This window comes from Mustela putorius, unplaced genomic scaffold, assembly GCF_011764305.1.
Source record: "Mustela putorius furo isolate JIRA1106 unplaced genomic scaffold, ASM1176430v1.1 tig00000596_pilon_pilon_pilon, whole genome shotgun sequence".
Classification (NCBI taxonomy): Eukaryota; Metazoa; Chordata; class Mammalia; order Carnivora; family Mustelidae; genus Mustela; species Mustela putorius.
The window spans coordinates 13,487,712-13,508,237 of NW_025421428.1; the positions used below are offsets into that span (position 1 = coordinate 13,487,712).

Genomic DNA, 20,526 nt, shown 5'->3' on the forward strand with positions numbered 1-20,526 from the left:
CAGCTACACCTTCTAGAAGCCTGTGAGGTCTAGAGGGAGGCTGGACTTAACAGCCGGGTCAAGAGGGTATTTATTTATTTATTTTTAAAGATTTTTATTTAGTTATTTGACAGACAGAGATCACAAGTAGTCAGAGAGGCAGGCAGAGAGAGGGGAGGAAGCAGGCTCCCTGCTGAGCAGAGAGCCCGATGTGGGGCTCGATCCCAGGACCGTGGGATCATGACCTGAGCCGAAGGCAGAGGCCTCAACCACTGAGCCACCCAGGCGCCCCTCACGAGGGTATTTACAGGCATAAATCAGTAGGACCGTCTTGCACACCTAACCCACTGCTGGGGCCTTGCCTGGCCTCTGGCCTCAGCCCTCAAAGAGCCCCAGCCCTTGCTGCGAGCAACCCTGGCAATGCTACCAATGTCCCCAGAACCGGTCTCCTACTATTGGGCCTCAGTTTCTCTATTTGTAAAACGAGAGAGCAGGAGCGGTTGTGTGCGCCCGCTGTGTGCCAAGCCTCAGCTCTCCACACGGGGAGCTTGAGCACCCTCCAGCCAGGAAGCAAGGCCTTGACAAAGACAGGTAGAAGACAACCTGGCACTTTCTATTAAGGGCGTTAAAAATCCTCTTGCCCTTGGACTCAATGATCCACTCAGGAATTCCCCCTAAGGCCAACGCAATCAGAGGCACTGACATGGGTCCCTGTACAAGCATATTCACGGAAGGGAGGATTACAGCTCTGCCCTGGGCCAACTCACAGGACCCTCGGTGCCCCTGTGCACCCGGAGAGCCACGAGCGTGGTGTATGTAACCAGGGAGTAGGGAAACCAGGCTGCCGAGCATGCTTTCAGACCAGACGTTGCACACATGCATTCGACCAGAGGGACCTCCTCTGCAAGAGTGACGGTAGTTATTTCTGAACAGCACTGCACATTTTTTTCTTTTCACTTCCAGAGTTTTCTAATTTTTCTACAATACTGTAATAATCATGCACATGTAATAAATGCTATTTGGTTTTTGTTTTGTTTTTTTTTAGCAAGATGAGTAGATTTAGTTGGGGAGGCTGTTTTGGAAGCTTCTGGGCTCTGCCCCCAGGGAGGGCCAGTTGGGAGGCACAGTTGGAGGAAGGAGCTCCTCATGGAGCAACAGAAAGGTGACCTGGCCAAGGGCCACCGCCCTCTGGCTAGAAGCTCCTTTTCCCACTCCTTCTCCTGGGGCCAAGTTTTCCGCCTCTGGGAATTTGGAGGGAATTCAGCACCTGCCCGTGCTCACTTATCTCCCTCTGCTCTGCTCTCTTTATCTCCTTCTCCCAGGGAGGGCCCTTGGATGCAAGCTCAAGCCCATTTTACTGCCTGGAAAAGGGTAGGTGCAGGCCAAGTGACTCCCGAGGACTGGAGGAATGCACCGGCTGTCCCCACCTCTCCAACCCTGAAGGTCCAGGTCCGGGGCCTGAAGGGTCCAGGTGGGCTGGGGTGGTGAGGAGGGGGAATTCCAGCCCCCGCCCCGCCCCCAACACAACTGGCTGGGCTGCCCCCCCATCCCAGGTTACCTGCACATTATCCACGGGGAGGGGGCAGGACGGCGTAGCCTTTACTCAACCAGTCCTTCTGCCGCGGCCCCCCCATACACTTTGGGGGCTCTCCTCTGGGCTCCTGGCAAGCCTGCTCACGGCTCCAGCTGTGTGCACACTGCACACGTCTCAGTTCCCAGAGTGCTGGTGTGGCTGAGGGCAGGCTTGCACACCGAGACGCCTGGGTTTGAAGCCGAGCTACCAGCCTTTTCTCACTGTGGGACCCCCCTTCCCCGGGCAAATCACCGCACCTCCGAGGCTGCTTTCTCCTGCGTAAAGGGAGCATGACTAAGGAGGTAAGCGGTAAAGCCCCTCACACAGGTGCTCGGGGTCCCCATGACTCCGCCCCACGCGGTCAGTGACTGGGGCTGCGGTTCACGGGGCTCACGGGGCGCCAGCGGCTTGCGAGACCCTCTCCTGAGCCGTGACGCACTTCCCTTCATGATCCTGCCCCAAAGCTGTGGGGCAGACCCCTTACCACGGGCAGGGGCAGCCCAAAAGAGGGGCCCAGGGCGGTAGGTGCTACCTGAAGAACAAAGTCATCCATGAAGTGTTCTTGCCAAAAGCCAACCGCGAACCCCACCAGCTTTGTGCATGTAACTTCCATTTGGGGGAATTATGGGGGAGGTGGGAGGGGGCTGCGCTGCTGCCTTTTAAACACACCGGGAGGAGACAGTCCATAAATCCCAGACGGTAGGAATCTCTATGGGACAAACCACCCAGTTTCTTCAACAAATTCGTTCCAGGAGAAAAAATAAACAAAGGGGAAGCCGTAGACTGAAAGAAAGGTAAGAGACGTCACGAGATGCAACACTGGATCAACTTGGATGGTAATTTGAACAGGGCAACTATTAAAAAAAAAAACCACCAAACCCAAGGGACGATCGAGATTATTTGAACATTGCTGGATGTTGGGTGATACTCAGTATCGCCGTCCGGGCATGATCGTGGCAATGCAGTGCCGACTAGAGGGACATACTGGAATTTGTGTGCCTGGGATCTGTGCAAACAGCATCTGCCGTAGGGGACGCGGGACATTGGGGCGGTGGGTGGTGAGCGGACCCCAGAGTGTCCTGGAACACCGGGGAGCGGTACGGCTGGGATGTATTGATGTACTTCCCCACTCTTCTGTCTAGTTGGAAGTTGCCATGATAGAAATTAAAAAAGGAAAAAGGACAGAGTTTGAGCCTCACCGTTGAGGTTCCTGAGGCTCCCAGCAGCCACTGAGGGAGTGCAACAATCCCCAGACCCCAGGTCACGGCAGTGCACACCCGGCCAGCTTCCTCACTATCCATGTGCCTGGCTCGCCCCACGCCTAGGGGCCCCCTGAGCATAGTCACAACAAATAAGGCTGCGGGCTTCCCTTTGGAGGCCATGGCTGTGGGTGCTGGGAAACTGAGCCCTACGGCTCACCTGCGGCTGGAGGCAGCCTGGTGATATTGGTGAGTGAAAACCAAGGTGACTGCCCCTGCCGTTGGAGGGTCTGCTGGGAGAAGCGCCACAAAGTACTGTAGAAGGTGTGGGGTTATTGGACGTGGGGCCCTCCGTTCATCCCTCATCCTGCTCACAGCTCGCCCCACCCCCAGCGGTCCCAGGTTCCCAGCCTTTCCCTGGGGAGTGCACCTGCCCTTCCTCGGGGGTCACAAGGTGCCCCGAGAACTGCGCTACGCTGTACAGACCGTTCTGGGGCCAGGATGCTCCCTGCAGAGGAAGCTTCCAAGACGGGCTGAGAACTGACAAGTCAGGGGCTGGAAGCAGGCCACATCCAGCCCACGCGTGTGTGTTGTTTGGCTCGCAAAGTATTTTAAAATTTTTGAGCCAACAGTAAAGGTCAGGTGATTTCATATAAAAATCCACTTTCTTGCTTCTCCTGTAACTTCAGACCATTCGGTCACCTGGGGTCTGTGTTCCCGAGCCACGGGAGGCTGGGCGGGAGCTGACCGGCAGCGGTCTCCTTTGGGCAAGGCTCGGGCCCCATCGGGCCTTCCATCACTGCCTGGCTGGGAGGCTCCCCGAGCAGCAGTTGAAGGGAGAGGGGTACGGAGGCCAAACCTCTGGGGCCCCGTCTCCTTCCTGCTTCCAACACACCATTGCTCCCCCAGACGCATGGCAGTCAGAGGGGTCTCGACCCTTCAAAAGTGCCCCCACCACCTTCAGGGCAAAAGACCGACTGCTTGGAGTGGCTCTGGCTTCCATCTGGGGCCCCTCACAGCGCCCCACCAGGCTCCCACAGAACTGCTTCGATCCCTGGAGCCTCGAGCCAGCCCCGGTCTCCTGCCGGGCCCGTGCTTCCCACCTGCCACCCATCCCAGTACGTGACAGGTGACCCCTACGTGCTGCTGTCCTTCCACTCTAGACCAGCTCCGCCGTGGCACAGGGTCCCGGGGCATGGGGTTTGGGCCCGGCCGCAGTGCTGGGGAGGAGTTGGAGCCGCCACGGGGCCACAGGTCCTGCTCATCACCTCCTCCCACCTGGGCTGGGCCAAGGCCACAGAGGGCGCTGGTGGCCACCCAGACTTGGGTCAGGCCTCGGGGGAAGACCTTTCACCTCCCTCTGGGCAGGTGGAGGGCCCCTGTCTGTCCTTTGTGGGCTATATTTAGATCCCGAGGAGCACACGAAGAGGGTGTAGCCTGTCCGGGCTCCTGGGTCACTTCCTTATGTCAGCGTCACCATTCCTGGCCTGCCTGGCTCCTGGGCTGGCCTGCTGTGGGCGGGTGAGCACACACCGCGGCAGGGGCTGGGACACCTGGGCCCAGAGCCTGGGCTGAGCCCCACCCCCTCCGTCTCTGTCTCCGGGTTCCTGGGAACTTCCAGGGGCCTCCTTCTCTTCCTCCTCCTCCTCCTTGGGGGGGAGGGGGCTTTCCCACAGGCCCGAGGGCGAGCTCGGAGTTGGTCAGGAGGCAGAAAATGAGGCGTCCAAACCCCCAGGAGTCCATCCTGGGTGGAGGGATGTGACGTAATTATCGCCCCCAATCTCTGATCTCACAGGGCGTTACTGTCCCGGGGGCAACGAGAACAAAATACATCAATGCCTGGAGCCGTGGAAGCGGCCCGGGACGGGCATCCCATGGGCCCCGGATCGGCCTTGGGCTTGCTCTGGGGCCTCGCTGGCCTCCCGTGGAAGTGGGTGCTCACCCGCCCACGCCGCCCCCAACTCCCCGGCTGTGTGTGGCGTTACTCAGAGGAACACAGTGCGGCCCGTTCACCATGATAAACGCCATCCACAGAGGGGGGACGGGGGCCACCCTGACAATGCCGCCGCCACTCCTGGACTGCTCAGTGCCCAACGCCCCAGGGACCACGGACACCCGACACTTCTGCGAGCCGCCCATCTGCCGTGTGACGGCTGGAGGTGACGGGAGGAAAGGAGAAAGAAGCAGAAGGGGACACAGACAGAGGGAAATGCAAGAGCCTGAAACACAGCGTGGCGGAGAGAGGACAGCGGGCGAGCAGAGGCGGAGGCGGGGGTCCTGTCCCTTGCGGAGCCTGCGTCCGAGGAGCACGGCACATACACCGAGGAGGGGACCTGTAGGTTTGGAAAGTTCTCTCTTAAGACCTGGAGCCTGGATTTGTGCTCAAGTCCCTGCTCTGCACCTTCCTGCCTCAGTTTCTCCATCAGGAAAATGGGAAGATACTAATACTGTCATCGCCTGGATCTCAGGAGAGCAGACAATAAAACAATGCACAGAGCCCTTGGAAATCTGAGAAGCACCAAAGGACCAGGAACTGCTAGGACAACCCACGGCCACCCGGCAGCGGCCGCCCAGGCGGGGGGCAGGTCAATAGGCCGGCCTGGGCCGGGGTTCACGGTGCCCACTCCTCTCACACCCGGATGGGGGCTGAGGACACCTGCTGGCTTCCCACCAGGCTCCTTCAACCAGTTCTGAGGGAGGGAGGGGTGGCGGTCGGGAACCACTTCCCGGGCCTCGGAACTGGCTGGGACCCCCCCGGCCTCCCGGCAGAAGCACAAGTTGCCCCAGAAACTCACCTCGGTGGCTGCTGCTGGCACAGGTGCCGGCCAACGTGTGGGGCTTTGGAGAGTGGTGCGGTGGGCGGTGGCCCTGCGCCTGGCCGTCACCACAGAGACACAGGCAAAGAACACCCAGCCCTTCCTGGCCCTGGGGGCAGTGGGCCCGGCTTCCCGGGCCATGGTGGCACGGGAGCCAGGCAGGGGTTGAGCTCCTGCGGAGGCCCTCTGCCAGTCTGCCCGTCTGTGTGCCTGCCTGCCCCGATGGCTCGGGCGCCCGAGTGCCTAGGCCTGGTGTCATCGGCGTGGCTGTCATACCTGCTCCCATGACGGGCCCATGACGGGCAGGGCCAGGAATCCCCGCTGGGACCAGGCCACAGGCCTGCCAAGGCCGGGGGCACGGGGCTCTGTCCTGAGCTGGCCCAGCAGCTCCAGCTCAGACCAGGTCCTCGGGTGGGCCCCGCTGTCTCCCCAGGACCCCAAGGCCCCATCCCCATTCCCACTGCCTGCCGGGAAACCTTCTCCCAGAGCTAGAAAGGCAGCAGGTACAAGTCACCGAGATCAAAACAGGGCTCGGCCCATGGGGCTACCAGGCAGCTGTGAGCTGGGCGCGGTGCCATCGGGGGGGGCACGGAGGACCCCGCCCATGCCAAGCTGCCGCTTCATTCCCGAAGCCTTCCCGGCACTCTCCCTTCGAGCGTCTCTGCCCTGGCTCCCGGGCGTAAGATCTCATTTTAAACTGTAAGGACGAACCGAGGTTGCCAACTGCCTCTCCTGCCAAGCAGGGTAGTAAAAAAGCCAGAAACCAAACATCATCACCATTATTCCAGAAAAGGCACCACCAAAAGGTATCTAGGAGGACACACTGTCAGAAACACCATTCGTTTAGCAGCAGTTAAAAGGAGGCATTTGGTTTAAGAAAAGCTCACGATTTTCTGCCCATTTTTCCCATTTGGCTGCACATCAGCCATTGGAAACCAGGGATCGAGTCCAATACACCCACTTGACAGATGGAAAAACTGAGGCCCCAGGGAAGCAAGGACTTGCCTGAGATCTCACAGGGGGAATCCAAGACTGGCACCTGTCTGCATCCCCACAGAATGCCCAGACGCTCCTTCCACCAGTGTTCAGAGCCTGAATCCCCAGACCCCGAGGTCTCAGGGCAAAGACAGAGGCTGAGAGGCACGGTGGCTTCCTTACCCTGCTAGGACCCTGGCCGGGTGGACGTCCTGCTCCTGGCTGCCAGGGTGCCACGGGGGCTGGGAGCAAAGAGGGTGGTGCAGGGGCTCCGGAGCCGGCCTGGAGGCACATCAGGTCCCCTGCCTACCGCGGGGGTGCTGGAGCCCACCATGCCGCTCCGACACGGAGCCCCGCCAGCACTCGCTCTGCCTTTCTGAGTTTCACATCCTCTTCCGGTGGCTTTGTGGGGTGCAGGGGACCCGGCGGAGAGGGCCGCTCCAAGCCCGACTGGGTTCCTGTCCCCGCCCAGCCTGCCTTCCCATGGGACCTGCAGGTTCCTCTTCTCTCCGAGCCTCAGTTTCCTGAACTGTTATGGATGTGGGGGTGGACGTGAGAGATACGCAGGTTTTTCAAACACAAACTCTTCCCCACCCCAGCTTCACGGTCTCTCTTGACCTGGAATTCTCATCACTGGGCTCCAGAGGATATTTCTTATAGAGAAGAAAGAATCTCTGTGAGCACAAGTTAGGACTCCCTGGGGACATGGGCATCCCAGGATTGGGGGGCTGGGTGGGCATCGGAGAAACTGAGCTGAAGGTTCCTGGTGGAACATGCCCCCCTCATGCCACCCTTGTGCCTACAGCCCAAGACCGGCTCCCCACGCAGTAAAATCCCTCCAACAGCTTCTGTCCCGCTGCCCGCAAGAGAATCCCAGGTCCTCCCTGCCTTCAGCCTCTACGTGGGAGAGGGTGGGGGTGAAGGGGGTGGTGGGGGTCCCCCCCCCCCCCCAGCCACTGTGGCCTCCTGCACACGGTGACGCTTAACTCTGACCTGGGAGACACAGCAGAGGCAACCGGGCTCTGAATCAGCCCACCCTGAGCCCCTGGGCCACTGACTTAGCATTTCATACTGACTCAGTTTCCTCATCTGTAAAATCGGCCCAAGGGTGCCTGGGGATTCGGCAATGTGCATCCTGATCACTCCCACGGTCAAGAGCCTGCTCCGGCACTGGCACGTAATGAACACTCAACAGATGTTGCTGGCTCCGTCTCCCAGAGCGAGCGCCAAACCGCAATGTGAGGCCCGTGCAGGGCTAGCGTGTGGGCCCCGCCGCTGGATCCCAGTGGAGATCTCAGAAATGCTCACTGTCTCCCAGCAGCAAACAGAGGCCAGGGTGCAGCCGGGCTGGAGGCTCCAAGGAGGGAGTCGGCCCCGGGGCGCAGAGGCTGTCCCCTAGCTGCGGGACCTCGGGCATCGCTTGACGCAGCCTGCCGGCCCTGTGGGTACCGGCAAGCTCGCCCGTGCCTCTGGGGGCTCCAGATGAATTGAGGGGAGGGAGGGCCTTTTCTGAGGCTTGACCTCCTCAGTGCAAGGTGCGCCCCTGAGCCCGGTGCTGCGGATGGGGTCAGTGGACGGGAAAGTGCTTCTAGCTGGGCGAATGTGCCCGGGGGTGTGGGAGAGGCCCTTAGAGGAAGCATGTGTCCAGGGTGGGAACCAACAGGGAACCGGGCTGCCCCTTAGGTGTATCTGTTGGGCGTTTCCTGGGGACCGGGCCCCTGGTGAGGGACCATCGCTCTTTCCATGGCTCCTGAGTGTCAAACAAGGCTCTCTGTGCCCTTGTCCAGAGATCCCCAGCCATCCACACTGGGTACCCTGACCTGCCCCCACCCCAGGCCCCCACCACCGAACATTCTGGCCTCAGGACCCAGTCTCGAGCGAGTCCTTCAGGAGCTCTGCAGGGGCAGAGCTCACTGGGGCCCGGCTGACCGGGAAGGCCCAGGCAACCACTGCAGGAGACCAGCTGTCAGCTAGAGGCCAGGAGAGCAGGAGCCCTGAGGAGGCGGGGCAAGGGAGGGGTGGGGCGGAGCGGGGCGCGTCCACCCCTCCCCCCAGCCAAGAGGGGGAGAGCAGAGACGCCTTTGTTCCCTGCCAGTCTGGTGTCACCACATGGTGCCCCGAGTCACTGTCACTGCCTGGAACCAAAGACCAGCCCCGGAGCGCCAGGGCTCTGGGGGCTGGGGACCGGGGGGGGGGGGGGGGGGGGGGCGCTTCCCCTGTATTCCCACCACATTGCCACCTACTGGGGCTGCCCCCCCGACCAAGCACACACAAGCTTCTCCTGTGCAGCTACTGGACATGGGGGAACACTCGCACCATCCCTGAGACGCTTGTCCCGGAACCCCAGGTCTTGGGACCTGCCCACAGTCCTCGGCCCTGCCCGCCATACCAGATGGCTCTAGGAAAATGCACCGGGCAGCCACACACAAGCCCAGACGTAGCGAACCCCCACTCCTGAACCCGCATGCGTGTACAGACGCGCCACCGCTCCTCGCCACCCAGACCCAAGCCCTCCGGCGGGGGACAGATTCCTGGGTGGGCTGCTGCATTCCACATCTGGGGGAACCCCCTGCGGGCTCCGGGGGACAGGCCCTGGTGGGTACAAAGCACATTGTTTATAAACACTAGTGGCTGTCGCTAGGAGCTGTGACTCAGAGCCAGAGCAGTGACTCTTCTCTAAGCTGTTTACCCGGCACAACATCCTGTCCAGGAAGCAGATAGGAGAGGCCTGCCTGGCTTCGGCTCCTCTTTCCTGCAGCCTCCTGACCCAACTCAGGGTCCCGCCAGGGGCGTGGGGCAGCCCAGCTCCCCGCCCCCTCATCTCTGGGGACCTGCGGCCACCACCATTCAGGCTCTGCTGGGTCAGGTGACGCTGCAGCCTTGCATGCGGGAGACCAGCCCCTACAGCCGGGAAAGGGCTTAGAACTGGGGTGCACCTACTCTGGCTCTCCCCCCCTTCAGCTGTGAGAGAGGCCCAGGACCCAGGGCCCTGTAAACACCGCTGCCTGCAGCCAAAGGCGAAGGCTTGCCCACACTTAGATGCCTTGGAGGCACACACACAGCTCCTACCATCCCCTCGGCCCCCACGAGCCCAGCCTGGCCCTGTCTCTGGGGGTCCCTGACGGGGGCAAAGCACTCTTCCACGAAGCATCTGTCAAACAGATACAGCCCCAGCAATGACCTCAAGATCAAGGCCCAGAGAGGGCAAACCACTAGCCCAAGGAGGCACAGGGGGTCCATTCCAAGGCCAGGTGCATGCCTTGTCCTGTCTGGCCCTGAAGGCAGCTCAATTTCCTCTGCTCTGGACCGGGTTCAAGGTCACACGTGGATCTGCTCCTGGCAGCAGAGGCTGGCTTGGGGCTGCTGGGTCCCTGTCGGCAGCGGGGGAGAGGTCTGCCCCCCAGTATGACACCCAGCTTGGGATTCTGATTCTGATGTCCCCTGGCATCTCCCCCCCCGCCCCCGCAACGCAGTGTCTAAGCTGGAATCGATGATCGCCCCTCCCCCTAATATTTCTACCATTCACTGATGTGCCCGCGTGGATATAATTTAAGAGTCACGACGTGAGAGGCCAGGACCGGAGCTCAGGGCGTGAGCTCAGGGACAGGAGCCTGGAGACGCAGCAAACTCACCCCAAGTCACACGGCAGCCTGGCTTGGAGGCTGGGCTCTCAGCCGCTCCCGGCTCTATACAGTAAGAGGTGAGCGAGATCCTAGCCTCCCGGTGCCCTTCTGTGGGCACTGCTTATAAAAGGGCCAAGAGGGGCCAGAGGAAGGCCCCTTCCCCTGCTCCAGGCCGGGGAGACCCGGGGACCCCCTGGAATGGTGGGGTCACAAGAAACCCCGCCAGGAGAGCTGGCAGGGAGAAAGGCAAGGAGGGGCTATTTCGGCAGCTGAGGCCTGGCCCTACTCCAGGCCGAACGGTAACCCAGCGGGAGGTTGGTGGGCTGCTCCCGCTGCTGATTCACCGGCTGCCCAGGGCTCCCCTGTGCTGGCCGCCTGCCTGCCGGCCCTTTTTACCAGCCCACTGAGTCACACGGGTTGCCAAGAGGCTGAGGCTCCGCGAATCGAGGCCCTGCCCGGCAGGCTCCGGCCCTGCCAAGGGCACCACCGAGCCAGCGAGGACAGTTCCCTGCCCCCTGGGGCCTGCCCCCATGCCCATCTTGACAGTGAGCCCATCGTCTGACTTTCAGGCCTCCCACTGGCTGACCCCTGTCCTGGCCTCCACACGGGGATGGCCTCCACCCCAAAAGTTTGAAGTACTGGATGGAAGCACTTAGGATAGGGCCCCACATGACCCCGAAGCAGCCTGGGACACTGAGTCAGGGACAACCAATCCTTCAGAAAATGCACTAGAAAATCCTCCCAGCAAATTCGAACTGCTGTAAAAGTCTCTGAACTTCAGTTCACCCCACGGCCCCGAGGACCAGCAGTGGCGTGTGGCATCCCCATCGCGGACCAGAGAAGCCCTAGGCTACAACTCCAGCACTCAGCCCACACGGGCACCCTGAGCCCCTGCTAGGCGTCAGGCCGGGGGCAGGTGCCAGCGATATCCCAGGGAACAAAACGGGTCAAAATCACCTTCTGGTCTGGGGGCATAAGAAGCAAAATGCGCGTCAGAAGGTGAATATTTTGGAGCAGAAAACACAGAATAGGGTGAGAGGGCTTGAGCCTGCTGCGTCCTTTGATGGACGTGGGTTGGGGGGAGCTAGAAAGTGCCATGAGGAGGAAGGCTCCCGAAGGGGATTAAAAAAACAGTTCACAGACTAGCATCCCCCCAACGTGGGCTGTAAGCTCCCTGGGGGCTGCATGGGTCCCGCTCCCCTCACATGCCAGGGCCAGAACGCTGCCGGGCCCGAGACGCCTTCCCGCAGCCGCTCACGGGTAAGCGGGTGACTGTGCTGCTCCCGCACGTGCTGCCGTCACAGGAGTGGAAGGAGCACTGGTGTTCTAAGTGTGTTTTCGGTTCTTCCCTCTTCTTAAGAACTGGAAGGGGTATGACCTCTTTGAGTGCAGGCAGGGACCCCCAACAGAGCCAGGCACACAGCGGGCCCTCAACAAATCCCCGGGACGCACCAGCAGGCTCGACGGTCCACACAGTTCCTCCAGTTTCAAAGTCCCCAGATTGGAAAATACTCAGAGTTTGGGGCTCACGCGCGTTGCTCATGGGGAGATCCTCCGAGAAGCTTCCTGGAGGAGGCAGCAAGGCTGGAGCCCGAGGGATGGGAAGGAGGAAGGGCATGGGAAGGGCACGCCTCTCTGCCAACCTGCCATGCGAGTGCTTTCCAGAGAGCGAGGCTGGGAGCAGAGGCTGGAGGCGAGCCAGGCTTTCTGGGAAGCAGGAGCCAGGAGGTTCCCAGAAGCCAGCCTGCCGTGGGAGGACAGCAGGGTGGGGAGGCGGGCAGCTCAGCTCTGCTTCAGCCTGGGCTTTTCGCTTCTTTGGAAATTCCTGGCACGACAGGAGTGCTTGGGGAATGGGTCTCCGCTCATTGGGTAAGTAGAGGTGGCACGGCCGTGGGGTCTGGCCCAGACTAAGCAGCCGGTCCATGCAGCATGGGCAGGGCGGGCTGAGGAGGGCAGGGTGGTGGGGGGAGCTGAGCCCACAGTCAGGCCCCTGTGCCCAGCAGGGCCTGGTCACTTGGGGCTTCAGGGCCGCGGAGTTGGGACAAATGGGCCCTTGTGGTGAGGAGGCTGCCCGCTGTGCTAGAGACACCGTGTGCCCGGTGCCGTCACCCACCCGCTGCCTGCACGTGGGGGCCCAGGGGCCTGGGAAGGAGGTCTCTGCTTTCAGAGGGGGACCTCCAGAGCTGCCCTGGGCTCTGGAAGGGATCTGGGGCTCCAGCTGGCGGCCAGGAGGCAGCCGGGCTGGGGCCTGCTTCCCTCTTCCGGCAGGGAAGTTTCCCGGAGGAGCGGGGGGCGGGGAGGGGGGTGGTCAGGGCCTTGGGGCTGAGTGACAGTTTCAGAGACACAGCCTTTGTCCCCCTCCTGTCCCCCACTGACCCTCGGTCAAGACCACGACTTTGGCCCTTCCCTGATTTCTCCTCTTTGGCAAGGTCCCTGGGCCTCTCCTGTCCGCCTCCACATGCTCCTACGAGGGAGACGTCTACAAGATGCCCCTTGTGCTGGGGACCCTCCAAGGGCGATACAGGTCTCCAGGTTGCCATCAGGCAACCCAACCTCACGAGCTGTGTACACTTATTAACCCCTTTCCCAGCCGAGAAACCCAGTAACAGGCCAGTGGACGGTGGCAGGAACACGCGGGTCTCCTCGTGGTCACAACCTGGGCCCCGTCCTTTGGAAAAGCAAGGCACAAACACACGCACACGCAGGCACTGGCGTGCCCCACGTGCGTGTGCTGCCTCTCCCCCACCCCGTAATCATGGTTTCCACTCGCCCCACACGAGTCCCTCCCCACACAGGCGCACTACACTGCCACTAGGCTTGTCACGCCCACTGTTGGCACACAGGAGGATACACGTGGCCACAGAGTCACTCCAGTGCGCGCCGTCCCCTGGAGGCATGGAGAGGCTCCTGCGTGCAGGTGCTGGACTGCTCACGGTACCCCGGAGCCTCGGATGTACCCCCACACCCCGCACGTCTGCCTCAACACGGTGGCCACCCTGGGTCCCCAGACCCGGGAGCCTGCTCCCTCAGGGCCTGCCCCACGCCTGCTTCTGGCAGGGCCGGTGAGAAGGGAAGGGGGAGACGTGTGCTTTGTGCAAGGATCTCCTGGCCCCATGTGGCTGTGTAGAAAACTCCCTGAAATCCTGCGGAAATACAGTCCTGTGCTGCAGGGTGGGGGCCGGCGGGGGATGCGGCCAGCTCGGCCTTTCTCCCCTGGGCGCTGCCTGCCTCCCCGGCCGCTCACCTCGCTCTGCCGCCCGCAGCTGTCACCTACCTGTCTGGCCACCCAGTGCCTCAGGCCAGGTGGACGACCTCACCCTTCTACTTCAGCCCTGAACAACCAGAGGGCCAAAGGGCACCCCAGGGCACCTTCCTGGGCAGCACACCCTAGAACTCTGGCCCCAGGGGGGAAGGTGATCCGGGTGGAGTTCGCCTTCAGGTAGCGCCTGGCCATCTACGCAGCTTCTCCGGGGGGGTGGGGTGGGGCTGTTTCCCCACCTAGAAAACCACGTGGATTCGACTCAAGGCCAGCCCCCTGCTCCCCAGGGGCAGTCAACACCGCCTGTCTTCACAGCTGGTGGGCCACCCCAGCATCTGCCTTCCTCGAGGGGGAAGAGACATTTCCTGCCACCTGCGGGGGGTTTGCGCTGCAGACGGTAGCGGGGGCTTCCGGAGCATTTCACACACCTGGGCATCCCTGAGTCCACGGGGGAGTTGAGGGAACCACCAGTCTGGGATCCTGAGAGTCCAAGCCTGCGCTCTCTCTCCCCCTAGACCTCCTGCATGCTGAGAGCTAAGGACAGAGAGCTTCAAGGCCGGGCTCCGCCCTCCCAGCCGGGTGCAGTGGGCGGCAGCTCAGGTAGTGGCGGTTCCCAGGGCTTAAACATCCTGGTCCCGCCCTCCCGGCTTTGACGGCGCGGTTACAGGCAGAGGACCGCAGGGGACAAAGGAAGGCCGGCACGCCACAGGATCCCCAACGTGGTGGGTAGGTTTCTGGGCTCAGAACTCAGAAGCCACGACCACAGCCTCCCCAGCCCAGCAGCGCACACACAGGTCAGGTGGGCACACCGGGAACCCCAGGCGGCACGCAGAGAAGATACGGTCCGCCCTCCCCAAGGGAATGCATTCCTGATCCCAGCCCAGAAAGAGGGAAGAACCCGGGTGCTCTCGGCGGGGGATAGCGCTCCCACATCCTATCATCCGCCACCGTGTGGCCCTTCCCCGTCCCCCTCCCCAGCTGCAAGCCTGGCTGAGGCTCACCTCGTCCGCCCGCAGGCTCGGCGGGACCACCAGCATGAACTCGGGCAGGGGCTGCACCCTGCCTGGAGCCGAGGACAGGAGCGCGCCGCCTGCTGTCGCCCTGCGCCCGGCCTGCAGCGACCACCAGTCTCCGCTCCGGGCGACGCCCGGCCCGGGGCCATTGTCTGCACCGCCCTCGCCCCGCCCCTCCTCCCGCCGCGCACGAGTGAGGGGTGGCTGGCCAGAGTGGGCAGAGACGCGCCGCGGGAGCAATGGAAGCCAGCCCCGCCGCCCCAGATCCAACGTGTGGGCCGGGCACAGGGCAGAGGATGCCACCCAAGGCCTGAGGTGGGCACGTCCTCTCCCCTTTGGACAGAGGGTGCCTGGGAGGCTCAGAGGGCGGGGTCATGGCCCCAGACCACAGAGTGAAGGAATGGTCAAGGTCAGACTAGAATCCTGGTTCCCTGAGGGCACTGGGGAACCCCTGAGATCACCAACGAGACCACGAATCACTGCCCTTCCTAGAGCGAACATCTGAGGGTACCTGGGCCTCACAGGCTTCCCAGCTCCAAAATCCACCCCCTAGGGCAGTCTAAACCCCAAAGCCCCTCTCTCCTCCATTCCAAGGCAAGGCAGGGGGTTCCTTGCTCCCTCCCTGTGGAGACAATCTGGTCTGCGTGCTCACTGCTAGGGTCGGGGTCAGTGCCCATAAGCGAGAGTGGGCCCTAACAGAGCCCACAAGGCTGGGGTTCCTTCTTCTCCACTTTGCTCACAGTGGGAGGAAAAGCAAGGCTCAGGGGTTTCAGCGCCCATTCAAGGATACTCGGTAATAAGCATTGCACTGGGATACGGACACAGGTGTCCCCCTCCCAGCCAATGGCCTTAACCGTGAGGTCACCTGCCTCCCCCGGGCACCCAGGTGTGAAGCAGGCCAATGGAGAAGCAAGCTCAGAGGCCAGTCTGGTCCAGACCACCCCAAAGCCCCAGTAGTGACATGATTTATATATAGCCCAGTGTTCATGCACCGAATGGTGAACACACAGGCATGGGGGAAGATGGGGCCACAGATGGGGAAACTGAGGTTGGCGACTTGCCAAGGTCGACAGAGCTAGTCAGCCTCAGCTGGCCCGGACAGAACCGGAGTCCCCTACTGTGGGGCTCTAACCGCTCCACCCTCCCTGGACCCCAAGCCCAGCTTCTTCCCCGGGCTGGCAGCCTGCTCATCTACTGTGTCCTCTGACCCTACATTTTCTGACACCACGCCACCACGGCCACCACCGACCACCGACGGGGCTCAGGTATCCAGGAAGTAGCTTCTGTTGCTAGGGGGACGGCATGACAGAAGGTGGCTGACTGGCAGGGTGGAGTCAGGGGGAGGGAGAAGCAGACTGGGGTTTCCCTCAGGAAGGATCTAGGGCAGGGGCTGTGGGTGACCGTGGATCAGACCCTACAGCTAGGGTCTCTACTGAGGCCACTGGAAAGCCCTAGTCCTGAGCCTTCCTGCCTGCAAGTGTTTGGGGGCCCGCGGTTGCCAGGCAACGGCTCCAGGTTGCAGGTTGCCATGGGGACTCTCCCTCCTTCTGGAGCTTGTCATTTTCGGGGGATGCCCTCTCTTCTCCACCTCCTCACTCTGGCTCGGCTGCCCTGGGAGGAGACGTCTCGGTTCCAGAAGCTCAGCCCCAACCCCACGGAGACGCACCCAGCAGCGACCCTAAGCGAAGATTCGGAGGATCAAAACCTCAGAACTGAGAAAACACAGAGCGCAGAGCCCAAGGCCTTCATTAGAGCGGGGGGGGGGGGGGGGGGGGGGAGTGGGAGGCTAAAGGGGCTCATTAACTCTGTTTATGTCTCCACGCCCACTGTTAACCATCACCTCGGGGCCTGTCCAGCCCTGACATGGGAAGTTCATTGGAATCACAAGGAATGTGGTGCCAGCCCCTCGGCCCAGCACCCCCTCCCCGGGCTTGTCTGCACACTAGGACATGTTTCCACCGGCCCTGCCGCGACCGTTCACCGTCCAGTGCCTGAGTTTCCCCTTCTGTGTATGCAGACAGCAGTGGTACCCACGTTGCGGATACAATGCGACACCGCAGCCCAAGGCCAGGCTCAGGGAAGGCGCCACAGGCCGGCTGCCCACAGCACCTGCGGACGTGGGGGAGGGTCTGGGAGTTACTGTGCAGGGCACAGCCCAGTGGCTGGCATGCTGCTGATGGCCAAGTGGCGACCGACCCCAGGTCCCCAGCCGTTCTCCTAGGACTACTCTCTGTCCTACACCCCCCATTCCTGTATTTCGTCGCCGTGGTCTCGTCTTCTCCGCCAAGGCGACCCCTGCAGAGGTTCTTGGTTAGTATCCGTTGTGGGAATTAGTCAGTGACCCACGGTCAAGGGCTAGCGGCCTCAGCCTCTTGGGACCCGGGAGTGCCCAGGGCTACAGTAAGAAACTGCCCCACTTCTGGGGCCAGGAGCAGGCTGGGCACTTGGCTTCATTTCCCTGAAGCCCCAACTGTCCCATGGGGAGCCCGGGGCCCCTCTCCTCAGCCCAAGGCGGCCCTCTCCAGTTTGTAGGAGGATGGGGCAGAACCCCACCAGGTGAGCGGGGATGGGGGGGCTCAGGCAGCTGCTGCCGTCCCTTGGGCAAGGTCTCTGGATGGCTGGCTTCCAAGTGCCGCCATCAGACACAGCCGCCCTGGCCGGCAGGAACCGGTGAGCTGCCAGGAAACCACAGAGGGTAACCAGAGCTGCCCTGCGAGGAGCCCCTGAAAACGGCTGCAAAGGGACAGCTTGGCTTGCGGGTGAAGAAGGAAACGCCGACTCCCCACCCGCGGGGGCCTGGCCCTGCTAGGTTCCCGGGCCTCCCCTCCGGGGCACCGCCGAGTCACTACCGTGTGGCCCCACCTTATTTGACTTCCTCTGCGGTGTGTGTCACCCCTGAAATGACGATGCTGCTGTTGTGTTTACAGCTGAGTGTTGTCTCCTCGCAACTGGAAGGTGAGACCTTTGTCTACCGGGCGGTGCACGGAGCTGGGCTGGGGAAGCGGCAAAGGGGGGGTCACGGCGCCACCTGCTGTTCCTGATGGCACACCACAGCCCGCCGCTGGTGCTGGGGGCTGGGGGGGGGGGTCTGCCCCAGAGGGGTACCAGCGAGTTCCCCACACCCCAACTGCTCTCCCCAGCCCCCAGCGCACCTGGGTGCCTAGTCTTCAGGGTGAGAATCACTCCAGTGCTCCTACTGTGGGTTGAACTGTGTCCCCAGAAAGCAAACCCAACACCCGTGAATAAGCCTCACTTGGAAACGGTGTCTTCCTGCAAGTCACCGGGTTAGGATGGGCCTCACCCAGTGACAGGTGTCCTTACAAAAAGGGGAAAACTGGACACACACACGCAGAGGAGGCTATGTGAAGACCGAGGCAGGGTTTGGAGCAACGCACCTGTGAGTCCAGAAATGCTGTGGGGGGTTGGCACCACCAGAAGTTGGAAGATGTAGCTCTAGAAGCTACATCTAGAAGCTCTCCCAGAGAACTCCTGACACCTGATTTGGGACTTTCTGCCTTCAGAACCAACAGAGAATAAATTTCTTTTGAGCCAAAGTCGTACCAATTTGTAGTACCTTGTTATGGCAGCAACAAAAACGGATTACACCCTCTCCCCCAGGACGAATCCCGACCTCGGCCACCCTGGCCAAGTGCAGCCAAGCCAGCATTCTGGGCCCCAGGAAACTGATGGCGACTCAGCAGGTCACCTAGGGCAGTGAGGACAGAGCACGTGAGAGGGCCTGATAGAGTCAGCCCCGATTACATGCCATCTTCAGGCTCCCCGCCTTGAATCCAGCCTGACCACAGGACGTCCCCCTGGAATATCTCTCTGCACCACACACTGCCCAGATGATTCCTGCCAACACCCGCCAACGGTCCTGGAGACGGAGCCCGCCCCAGTCGGGCCTGAGTGGGGACTGCAGCCCTGGCCTCTGAGGGACCAGGAGGCAGGGGCTCCTCACCGAGTCGGGATTCTGGCTCTCGGAGGGTGAGCAGGTGCCTGGGAGGCCCGTGGGTCCCACGGCACAGACAGCCAGGAGGCCCTCCCTGCAGGCTGGGGTCTGGCCCCGCCCCTCCCTCCAGAGCGATGTCCAGCTCTCTCCCAGCTCCTCTCGGCCAAACCCTCTGTGCCCCCGAGGCTCCCCTGCAGCACACTGCTCGCAGACGGGGCAGGACCGCTCCTCCCACCCTGCTCCCAGCATCACGCTCACCCTGGAGGCTGTGAGACCCCCGCCAGGGGCTCCTGCCTGCCCCCCTCCCCCCTGCCTTCACGCCCCTCCCTTTCACCTGGATTTGTTCTGGCGCTTTGGTCCATCCCCCTCTCTGGGCTGGGACCTCCTGGAGCACAGGGTCCCTCCTGGGGACCTTCCAGCCTCCCCCCCCCCAGGCCTCGCACAGCCCCTGCTAGGGTGAGTGTGAGGGGCACGGTAGCTGAATGTGTCCACGAGAGGGTGTCAGAGCCCCTCCTGCCTCTGAGCAGCTCACGTGGTGGACGTGGAGGCTCCAACCCGAGGAGCCTGTTGGGGGAGATGCAGGGGACGCCCAGCATGACCCCTGGGTGTCCCCTCCCTGCTCTGGTGGCTTCCCTGAGCACAGTGGGCACAGCCTGACCCCTGGTGGTCAGCACCAGCATGGCAGCCCCACAGGAAAACCAGAAAACAACACACACACCTTTGTTTGGGTGTAGTCAAGGCAGCGACTCTCCCTGCCCCTAGAGGGTAAAAGGAGCAGGACCTGGGGGCTCTGGGGGTGATGTGAGGAGCTTCAGAAGCCCCCCCTGTCCCTCATTTCTCTCTCCAGTCCTCGAGATCGGTGCATTCCTAAGGCCTCCTCACCCTGGGCAGGACACTGACTCTGGAACCCTTTCCAAATGGGGCCCCTCAGGCCGCAGCAAGGAGGGTCTTGACCTTGGCACCCAGACCAGTGGTCAGTGCTCTGCCACGTTCTGCCTCCCCAGGTCCTCAGCCCCACAGGCCGCCCAAGCTCCCCCGTCCTCTCCTCTGAAGGACCTCAAGGAACTACAAAGCACTTTCCCAGGGTTGTGAGCACAGTGTGTCCGGGATGGAGATCCAAAGCCAACAGACCCTTCCACAAGCCTGTGGGACCCTAGGGACACTCTGTCCCGACAGCCCAAAGGACAGAAGAGTAAGCTGAGACCTTTTGTGCTGTAGCCCCTCCAACTTGGGGGTGGGGGGTGTCGGTCTCTTCATAGTCCAGGTGCCCAAAGTGGTATACCCAGCACCCCAGAGCCTGTCCTCTCCAGGTGTCCTGGGGGAAGTGCCCAGCCCGGGTAGCCCCCTGAGCACCTCTCGGACCCCCTGGCCACCAGTCTGACATGGTTCTCCTCCCCATGGATGAGTCCTGGGCATGCTCCCAGGAGACTGGATGTCCCTGCCCCATGACTGCCTCCAATGCCGTTCTTCTTTCGCCCCTTGTCACCTCTCCAGTGTCCACTCCTCCTCCGACCCCATCCCATGGCCCCCATCAGTGAAGTCCATGTGTGTATGCACCTGGGGGCGGATGGGGATGCTCAGAGGAAACAGCTGCAGATGCGAGGGGGTGAACGGGGTCCCCCAGGATCTTAGGGGTTCTCATTCCCATTGGAAACCCCACGGGAGTGTTGAGCACCGGCCTGGGAGGCCAGAACCTTCTCTTCTTCTCCGGACTCCCCTCACCTCACGCGCCCCGGGCCAGTCCCCGGCTCTCCTGGTCTCAGTTTCCCAGTTGTACCAGGAGGGGTTGGACGCGGAACTGCGTAAGCGCGCGCTCAGCGTGGACCCGGCGCCGTGCTCTCTCCTCGCCGGATGGGGTGTGGGCCGGGGACATGCGGTCCTCCCTCCACCCCCGCCGGCTGGGAGGGCGGCCGGGGCCGAGCAGGGGCACTCACCTGGCAATCTACCATCATCCTCAGCCCTGGCAGCGCATCGCCAGCCCCAGGGCGGGGCCCGGGGCTCGCAGAAGCCGCTCGCCTCGGCCCGCGCGCGGCGCAGGGGGGCGCCCGGCTGCGGGGCTCATGGCGCGGCCTCCCGTCCCCGCCGGGCCCGGAGCTCTGCAACCGCCGCCGCCCGCGCTGCCACCGCCGCCGCCGCC

General features: G+C 62.3%; 1 protein-coding gene and 1 long non-coding RNA gene across 8 annotated transcripts in view; one reads left to right on the forward strand and one right to left on the reverse strand.

Annotated features, from left to right (window-relative positions):
* Positions 1–20,526, reverse strand: part of RALGDS (ral guanine nucleotide dissociation stimulator) — a 42,944-nt gene extending 22,418 nt beyond the window's left edge. The window contains exon 1 of one of the 4 annotated variants that reach the window (XM_045082670.1): positions 20,324–20,526. In XM_045082670.1, the coding sequence (XP_044938605.1) occupies positions 20,324–20,341 (18 nt within the window). In that variant the 5' untranslated portion in view covers positions 20,342–20,526. Of the gene's footprint in view, positions 1–6,725; positions 6,929–14,425; positions 14,477–20,323 lie in introns of those variants that run through there. The other 3 variants (XM_045082669.1, XM_045082665.1, XM_045082671.1) reach the window with 3 other exon arrangements.
* LOC106006249 lies at positions 11,828–17,991 on the forward strand. Of its 4 annotated transcripts, none has more exons than XR_001180210.2 (3): positions 11,828–13,227; positions 13,940–14,150; positions 14,441–17,991. It is a non-coding gene; the product is annotated as an uncharacterized LOC106006249 (long non-coding RNA). The 4 variants fall into 4 exon arrangements; XR_001180209.2 differs by having other exon boundaries at positions 11,828–12,034; positions 12,961–14,150; XR_006607469.1 differs by having other exon boundaries at positions 11,828–12,034.